Source organism: Moschus berezovskii, chromosome 14, assembly GCF_049115385.1.
Source record: "Moschus berezovskii isolate FMDL1 chromosome 14, NW_MosBer_1.0, whole genome shotgun sequence".
In the NCBI taxonomy this organism is placed as follows: Eukaryota; Metazoa; Chordata; class Mammalia; order Artiodactyla; family Moschidae; genus Moschus; species Moschus berezovskii.
The window spans coordinates 33,981,310-33,990,288 of NC_142473.1; the positions used below are offsets into that span (position 1 = coordinate 33,981,310).

An 8,979-nucleotide genomic window follows, 5' to 3' on the forward strand; every position below is an offset into this window, starting at 1 on the left:
TTTCAAAATCTCCCCCTTCCATATTTAACCAGAAATGAAGTAGAACTGAGAACGCTGTAGTAAAATAAAGGAGAAGCAGAGTATTCCCTTTTCAGGTGGGCTGTGGGGCTGGCTAGGATTGAAGCCATCTGGAACTTGCCCTAAGCATGACTCCAGGATGTTGGGTATATTACAAGAATCTGGAGCCTAGCTGCACCTTCCCTCTGTGGGCACCTGAGGATTGTGGGGGCTGGTGCCTAGTCACTGTTGGTGCTTTATAGAAATGGCCTTTATCCACAAATCTGGCTGCCTTTGTTGCTGCTGGTGGGGATAGGGTGACCAAAGGGCTCCAGGCTCAAGCGGTGGGACCCAGACTCTCTAGGAGAGAAGTTGAGACCTTTTCAAATTTCTCTCTTCTTATTCCATCTTCAGGGTAATGGATCAGTCCAGAACTGAGATATTCCCATGAGAGGCACTCCTCTCTGCCAAAAAAACACAGCTCACAGTCCTGCTGAGGTCTACAGCAAGACAGCTTTATTGCTGCGGCCTCAGAGGGCCCCAGAGACTAGAGACTCTCAGCCTCAAAGATCCAGGGGGTTGAGTCCAAACTGACGGAGATCCTCCTTGAGCCTGGCGTGGAGTCTCAGCACAGCCCCGTCCCACTGAGGCTTCACAACTCTCAGCTTGGCCAGGAGCCGGTCCAGGCTATCCTGCAGACACCAAGCTTCAGTCTCAGGAAGGGAAAGGGTGGGGTAAGGGATGCCCCCAGCCTGGTCTACAGCTTTCCTAGCCAGTGTTTTCTTCAAGCTCTTATTCTTAGTGGGTAGGCATGGTTGTATCCCCTTAAGACAGAGCAGAGTCCCCTGTGGAGATGCTTCTTTCCCTTCTCCCTGGTCTGTCATTGTCATACTCACCGGGATCTGTGGGGATGGGGGAGGGCTGGGTACTGGGATGGCTGGTCTTCAGAGAGCAGGGCTTACATGTAAGATTTCCTCATACTTGGCCTCCATGTCTGCCACGTGGGCCCGAAGCTGAGCCAGAGTCTGGTCCCGCTCTCCAAGGGCCTGCTTGGCCTCCCTCTGGGCAGCCTCAGCCTCCCTCTGGCACAATTCTGGGGGAGATGGTGCCGGGGGAGGATGAAAGAAGACAGGATGGTGACACTCTGCCTCTGAACAGAGTCTCCCACCCAAAGAGGACAACATGAGCGGGACTGTCCCAGACTCCCCCAGAGCCGTCAACTTCCCCTAGTTCCTATAAAGAGCGGACAACTACCATTAAGGTAAGAGAGGGGGTGCTTGGGACAAGAGATTTGGCTCCCAAATCAGGTTGCCATTCACTGCTGTGTAACATCTGACACGTCTCTAAGACTCAGTTTCTTCATTTTTATAGAGAAAATGACACATACTTCACAGGTGTGCTCTGAGAGTTAAATGTGGTAATATGAGGACATTCCCGGTGCCAGTGGCTAAGACTCTGCGCTCCCAGTGCAGGGGGCTCAGGTTTGATCCCTAGTTGGGGAACTAGATCTCACACGCTGCAACTAAGAGTTCACATGCCCCAACTAAAGATCCCACATGCTCCCAACTAAGACCCAGGGCAGACAAACAAACAAATAAATAAAAATACATTAAAAAATGTGATAATGTGTGGGAAAGCACCTAGTATGTAGGAGGTGCTTAAAAATGCTGTTTGCATTTGAGATAAGGCAAAGATTAGGAAAGGAACTCAGGGTCTGTGTGGGAAGATAAGCAACTTTTGGATATCTAAAGCTAAACTAAAGCTATTTTAGGGTAATAAAACTTTGAGGCCAAAATTGTGGAAAATCTGTGCCATGCTAAAATTTTTCAACTTTGTCCTGTTACCAAGATGCAAGAAAGCAAAAGCTCCCTGTTTTGTTTTGCTTTGTTGCTTATTTAGAAGCTCATTTATTTATGAGCAAATAGTTATTTACGACCTACCACACGTTAGGTCTTGAAGATACAGAGGGAAGTAATTCAAACAGTTACATTCAAACTTGCTTTCATTCTAAAAATTAGCCAAACTAAGAGAGAATGTGTTTTGCTCATGAGAGACATGGCGGCGGTAGGGAGTAAGAACTGTCTTTAGAGAGACCCTTGAGAGAGGGAGATGCAGTGAGAAAGTTAGGTCTTCTTCACTTATAACTTAAAGTTTAAGATTGGGTATTTTTTGCCATCGTGAACATTCTGTTGCAAGTGGTAGAAGAGTCAGTGGGGAAGACAGTATGAGAGCTTACATTGCAGTTTTCTAAAGAAAGACCATCCTCACTCCACCCCTTCAGGCTGGACTACATCAGAGATCCTCTGAGAGAAAGCGCTGTGAGGGTAGGGTGTGCTGTGTGTGCGTGCTAAATCATTTAGTGTTCGACTCTTTGTGACCCCATGGAATGGGGCCATCCAGGCTCCTCTGCCCATGGGATTTTCCAGGCAAGACTGTGGAGTGAGCTGCCCTGCCCTCCTCCAGGGGGTCTTCCCAACCCAGGGATGGAACTCACATCTTTTAAGTCTCCTGCACTGGCAGGCGGGTTCTTTACCACTAGGGCCACCTGGGAAGCCTACCTAACTGCTGGCGCAGGCCCTTCATTTCTTCCTCCAGCTGCCTGCTGCGACTCTGCATCGCCTCCTGAAGGTTCTGGCACTGACGACTCATCTCTGGCAGAGCAGTGGGTGGCCAGGGACCCAGGTGGGGAGAGAGCAGTGGAGAAAGGACCGGGAGTTGTGGGTGGGGAGGGCTCTGCTTGGTCCAGTGGACAGGTGCATAACAGTCTTTTGGGGGCCTTCCCTGGCAGTCCAGTGGTTAAGACTTCACCTGCCAATGCAGGGGATGCAGTTTTCACCCCTGATCTGGAAGCTAAGATCCCACATTCCTCAGGGCCAAAAAAACCAAAACAGAAGCAATATTGTAACAAGCCCAATAAAGACTTTAAAAATGGTCCACATTAAAAAAAAAATCTTAAAAAAAAATGGTCTTCTGGGTTCTTCTTGTGGTGATCTGAGAAGGTGGGGACAGAGCTTAGAAACAAGATGCCCACCTGCTGTGCCAGCTCAGGATGGGAATTCAGGCCCTCCTTCCCACCCACTCCCACGGGAGGAGGGAGATAAAGGCTAGGGCTGTGTTTCATAACCCACGTGACATCAAGCACATAGCACTGCACGTCATGGAAGGTTCCTGCCCAAGACCACAGAAGATCTTCCTTTGGTTCCTTCAGGATGCCTGTGTGTGCTGGGAGGGTTGAGGCTAGGTATGGCGGTTTGCAGTCCTCCTTGTCTCCCTTTCCAGCATCCTCGGGCCCTCCCAGTTGTCCTCTTCTGGGTCCCTGTCTCCCGCCCACCTGCTCGATCAACCTCACACCTGCATATATGGCCTTCCCTTCGCACCGGGCCCCCTCCAGTTCAGCCTCCAAGTCTTTGATCCTCTGCTTCAGCTGGTCTTCAGAAGCCTTGGCTCGGCGGGCTTCATCCCTCTGCAGAGCTGTGAACAGGCCAGAGCAGCCCTCTGCACTGGCTGGGGACTCCACTGAATCAGCCCCCATGACCTTGATGGACTCTGTCCACCTACAGAAAACTGGTGGCAGGCTGCCAGTCTCTTGTTGTCATTCTGTGTGTTTCCCTTCCCCGCCTTAGATCCTATAGACTGTTACTAAGAGGGAAAAACGCCCTCTGTGTTCCAGCTATAAAAATTAGCCTTCTTCATCAACCCTCATTGCCCACCCTGACCTCACGACCCCAGCTCTGGACAATCTTTTCCCATTAAGGGATGGTTAGAGATCAGCTCAGCCCTCCACCATGGCTCCAAAACTTTAAGCTCCCAGGGATACACAAATGCCCACTGTCTCTGTTGCCCCCAGAACTTTCGCCTTCTTACCCAAGCGGTCTTGGAGCACCTCCTTTTCCAGCAGTGCCAGCCTGCGCATGGATTCAGCCTCCATATCTGCCCTGGCAAGACGGCAGACCCTCAGCTTGTCAGGATCTCAGCCTTCCCTACTCCGCTTCCATCCTCCTCCCGTACCTTGGACTTCTCTTTTTTTGGTGGGAGATATGAGGCACATTAAATGAGGGACCTCTGATGGCAAAGTCTAGTGAGTTCACTGCCCAGCTCATAGTAGGTACTTGAAAGATGTGTAATGAATACACAAGGAAGGCACAGAGCCAGAAGGGATTCATGGGTGCTGATTTTCCCATGTTCCCAGCTCCATGGAACCTGGATGTGGATATAAAGGGGGAAGGCCAAGACAGCCCAATCTCGTCACACAGAGGGCTGAATTCTCTCTGGAGGTCTCTGACCCAGAACAAGGAGAGGCAGGGAGGCACCCACCTCCACCCAGGCTGACTCACCAGCACCTGCATTTCTTTTCTTCTTCTGGGCCCCAGCTTTTGTCCCTTTTGCTTTGGTCTTAGGTGGCATCTCCTTCCTGTCCTGGAGGGAGGGAGGGGACTCATATTTAGGTCTGGACATGGACACGCTCTCCTGACTCCCTAGACTGCACCAGCAGTCCCAGGAGAATTAATGCTCTCGTCTCCGTCTCCAAGTCTGTCTCTGACACTTTCCAGAAGCTTCAGTTCTTGGTTTCCTTGGAAACTTAGGCAAGGCTGGGGCCAGTGGGAAGGATGGACCTGTTTCTCTCTACCAGTCAGGATCTAAGTACAGAAGTCATGCCTCTCAACCCTCTTTCAGAGAAAATAAAGCTCAGTACCTGGCCCCGTCTCTCTTCCCACCATCCTTACCCTGCCTCTTCCTTCCTCCAAGACCCTCAGGCGTCGCTGTTGTGTCTCCCTGTGGTGTGACCCACTCTCCAGGAGGGGCAGAGAAAAGGCCCAACCAACTGGGAGCCGGAGGAGGTGATCGTGATCTGGGACCCAATCCAGAGTGGCAAATTTCATTTGGGGGTGGGACTGAGAACTGGAAGGTTGGGCTTCTGGAGGCTGCACGTTGTCTAGACAACTGGGAAACATGGAGTTGATAGGAAGGTACGTGCATGTTTGTTTGCTGCTGCTGCTAAGTCACTTCAGTCGTGTCTGACTCTGTGTGACCCCATAGATGGAAGCCCACCAGGCTCCCCTGTCCCTGGGATTCTCCAGGCAAGAACCCTGGAGTGGGTTGCCATTTCCTTCTCCAATGTGTGAAAGTGAAAAGTGAAAGTGAAGTCGCTCAGTCGTGTCCAACCCTTAGCGACCCCACGGACTGGTCGCTTCAATTGTGTCTGGTAGAAGGGGCTAAATACAACACTTAAAATACCAAGATCTCAGAGGGCCAATACTCTTCTTGTCCCCAGATCCTAAGTGTAGTTTGAGGAGAAAGGGCTTTGGAACTGATAAACTATGATGCACTTCTATGTAGCACTGCCTGCAATTTGGACACTTACAAATTATAGATTTACACATCCAAAATAATGCTATTGTGCTGATCCAGAGGAAAAGAACTGGCAGTAGCCATTTGGGGTGATTTACACTTCCCAAAGTCTCATCAACAAAATGACATTATTAAATAGGCTTAAAATTGAAGATCCCTTTCAGGTATTCTGTGGTGAATGAGGGAAAGAAATTCAGAAGACGGTAGTTGAGAGAGTCTCCTATTTCAGATAAATGAGACACAGAGGAGAGTTGGACCTAGGACCTCAAGGTGCTGTGCTAAGTCGCTTCAGTCGTGTTCGACTCTTGTGACCCCATGGACTGTAGCCCTCCAAGCTCCTCTGTCCATTGGATTCTCCAGGCAAGAATACTGGAGTGGTTGCCCTGCCCTTCTATGCTGACATAGATGCAAATCAAGAAGAAAGGGTACTGGTTAGAGACAGGAGCTTTTGACTTCTCATCCTTACCCTTCTCCAGATATGTAAATTTGGGTAAGTCATTTTCCTTGCTCAGCCTTGGTTTCCTAAATCTTTAAATCTTTGATTTTGGGAAATTCCCTGGCAATCCAGTGGTTAGAACTCTGTGCTTCCACTGCAAGAGGCATGAGTTTGATCCCTGGTTTGGAAACTAAGATCCAGCAAGCCACAGGGTACGGCCAAAAAATAAATCTTTGATTTTGTAAATCTTGAGAGGCTTGGATTTTCACCAGGTATTTACAGGACTATCTTCTTTTATGGTGACTCGACTGAACTGAACTGAACTGAATATATTTCCCCTTCCCCCATTCCGGTCTCGTTGACTTTCAAACAGGTGTTGAGAGAATAACCAGCTTGGTTCCCTGTGGCATTGAGTTGATTTGGGCTCCCTCTAGTGGATTTTCTTGACCTTCTACTGAGTCTCCTGCATTTTTCTATTTAAATTATGGAACAATGTTGGGGGTGCCCCTCACTTAGGGATGCTGCCTAGCATCTTGCTGGAGTCACGAATAGTTGGAAAAATAAATCTGGGGAAGGGAGAATGCTGAGTGGCTTGCCCTGGTCAGCTTTTCCCTCCCCGAAACCCCTCTCTCCAGCCTTTTGCTATTGGGAGCCTTATTGTCTGTCTGCCACCCAGATTTGTGAACACCAAAGTGGCTAAAATGAAAACAGCAGAAACTTCAGGGCTTTCCCCCTTGTGGATTTAGGGAACTGCAGACTCTTCCTTTAGATATTTTTCTGTCTTCCTCAACAGTTTTGGTCAATTACCTGTTATTAGGAACAGATCTGAAGAAACAGCCATGAGATCTTGGGCAGGTGGTCGGGGGTAGGGTGGGAAAATCCTTCTTCTAGGTAGTAGCAGATTCAGGCAGAGCCTGAGGATATTTATTTGTTACCTTCACAGCTGCAGGATACCTCTCTGACCCCAGGGACATTTTACAGAGTAAAGGGAAGAGCCAGCCTTGTTCTTCGTGATGCGTACTGTTCTTCAGTGTCAGAAAATCTTGCCCACACCTCCCATATCAGAAGACTTTTCTTCTAACCTTGATGCATGTTTTCGTTTACTCCTGCCCTCCTCCCACCACCCCACCCCACCGACAACCCTCTCTTCCTGCGTAGGAAAGCAGTAGAGGTCTCTGTCCTGTCTTTCCCCTCATCCAGAATTCTGTGCTGGGGACTTTTCCATAGAATGCTTAGTGTCTCTGCTAGGCTGATGCAGGGAGTCACATATTGAGGAAGAGATCACAGAGAATAAACAACATATCGTGTCTCAGAAGAGCATTTACTTTTCAAAATACGTTCAGTAACTGACTTTCAGGTGCAGAATGAGGATGTGGTTTGGGGTGAAGGTGAAATGGAATAAGAGTGCCACGGATCACATGATGCGATACAAACTGAGCCAGCTCTAGAATCATCCAGGAATCAGAATGACATTGTGCGCCACGATTCAATCTCTAGTACATTTTGAAAACAAGCCAAATGAAAATTGGGTAAGAAAGGTCAATCTTTTGTTCTTTTTTTTTTTTTTTCATTAACCTCAGTTCAGAAGTGAAAAGAGGAAAGATCATCTCAGCAGAATTCTGCCTTCCTTTAAATAGGATCCCATCTTGGGGTTTTAAAGGGACACAGAGAGGTCACCCTCTACTTTATGCAGATGTGAGACATAGGTCATCATGCATTAAAAGAAATATGCCTTGCTGCAGCAGGAACAAAGTGCAAATTACACCATCCCATTCTATAATATACAGACCATACTGAACATAATACAAATTGGAAGCCTTAAATCAAGCCAGAGATGGTGCAAATGAGCCACAAGCTCATATGCAACTCCAAGGGTTAATTTCTCAACCTGAGAAATCTGTATGCAGGTCAAGAAGCAACAGTTAGAACTGGACATGGAACAACAGACTGGTTCCAAATTGGGAAAGGAGTACATCAAGGTTGTATATTGTCACCCAGCTTATTTAACTTATATGCAGAGTACATCATGAGGAACGTTGGGCTCAATGAAGCACAAGCTGAAATCAAGACTGCCAGGAGAAATATCAATAATCTCAGATATGCAGATGATCCCACCCTTAGGGCAGAAAGTGAAGAAGAACTAGAGCCTCTTGATGAAAGTGAAAGTGGAGAGTGAAAAAGTTGGCTTAAAATTCAACATTCAGAAAACTAAGATCATGGCATCCAGTCCCATCAGTTCATGGCAAAGAGATGGGGAAACAATGGAAAGAGTGATAGACTTTATCTTTTTGGGCTCCAAAATCACTGAAGATGGTAACTGCAGCCATGAAATTAAAAGATGCTTGCTCCTTGGAAGAAAAGCTATGACCAACCTAGACAGCATATTAAAAAGCAGAGACATTACTTTGCCAACAAAGGTCTGTCTAGTCAAAGCTATGGTTTTTCCAGTGGTCATGTATGGATGTGAGATTTGGACTGTGAAGAAAGCTGAGCACCAAAGAACTGATGCTTTTGAACTGTGGTGTAGGAGAAGACTCTTGAGAGTCTCTTGGACTGCAAGGAGATCCAACCAGTCTATCCAAAAGGAACTCAGTCCTGAATATTCATTGGAAGGACTGATGCTGCAGTTGAAATTCCAATACTTTGGCCAAATGATATGAAGAACTGACTCACTGGAAAAGGCGCTGATGCTGGGAAAGACTGAAGGCAGGAGGAGAAGGGGATGACAGAGGATGAGATGGTTGGATGGCATCACTGACTTGATGGACATGAGTTTGAGTATGCTCCGGGAGTTGGTGATGGACAGGGAGGCCTGGTGTGCAGCAGTCCATGGGGTCACAAAGAGTCGGACATGACTGAGTGACTGGACTGTATTAAATCTAGGATTTGACTATGAGGGGAAAAATGTCCCCTTGCATGTCTACAGTGTGCTGGGTACTGTGGAAGACCAAAGCTGATAGGACAGTATAGCATGAGTTAATGCCTGCATGTGTGTTCAGTCGTGTCTTGACTCTGTGACCCCTTGGACTATAGCCAGCCAAGCTCCTCTGTCTATGGGATTTTCCCAGCAAGAATACTGGAGTGGGTTGCGAATTCCTCCTCCAGGGGATCTTCCCGACCCAGGGATCAAACCTGAGTCTCCTGCATCGAAAATGGATTCTTTACTGCTAAGCCACTGGAGAACCCCTCAAATTAAT

The 8,979-nt window shown here is 47.9% G+C and overlaps 1 protein-coding gene across 4 annotated transcripts; it reads right to left on the reverse strand.

Annotated features, from left to right (window-relative positions):
• Positions 1-54: 54 nt before the first annotated feature.
• DRC12 (dynein regulatory complex subunit 12 homolog) lies at positions 55-4,772 on the reverse strand. 4 transcript variants are annotated; one of them, XM_088842994.1, is made up of 7 exons: positions 4,722-4,771; positions 4,332-4,413; positions 3,862-3,932; positions 3,349-3,468; positions 2,556-2,648; positions 960-1,090; positions 78-689 (listed from the first exon to the last, which is right to left on the reverse strand). In XM_088842994.1, exons 3-7 carry the CDS (start codon positions 3,923-3,925, stop codon positions 561-563), a joined length of 537 nt encoding a protein of 178 aa, XP_088699120.1. In that variant the 5' UTR covers positions 3,926-3,932; positions 4,332-4,413; positions 4,722-4,771; the 3' UTR covers positions 78-560. The 4 variants fall into 4 exon arrangements, with proteins under 4 accessions (XP_088699123.1, XP_088699119.1, XP_088699120.1 ...); XM_088842997.1 differs by lacking the exon at positions 3,349-3,468 and having other exon boundaries at positions 55-689; positions 3,862-3,927; positions 4,722-4,772; XM_088842993.1 differs by lacking the exon at positions 4,722-4,771 and having other exon boundaries at positions 67-689; positions 3,862-3,927; positions 4,332-4,452.
• Positions 4,773-8,979: the final 4,207 nt, after the last annotated feature.

Excerpts from the sequence above, each read along its gene's own strand:
- DRC12 (XM_088842993.1), bottom strand. The coding sequence starts at position 4,452 with ATGTCCAGACCTAAATATGAGTCCCCTCCCTCCCTCCAGGACAGGAAG. Across the intron at positions 3,469-3,861 it reads GGTGCTCCAAGACCGCTTGG|CTCTGCAGAGGGATGAAGCC; the intron begins GTAAGAAGGCGA and ends GCCTGTTCACAG. Across the intron at positions 690-959 it reads AGTATGAGGAAATCTTACAT|GATAGCCTGGACCGGCTCCT; the intron begins GTAAGCCCTGCT and ends TGGTGTCTGCAG.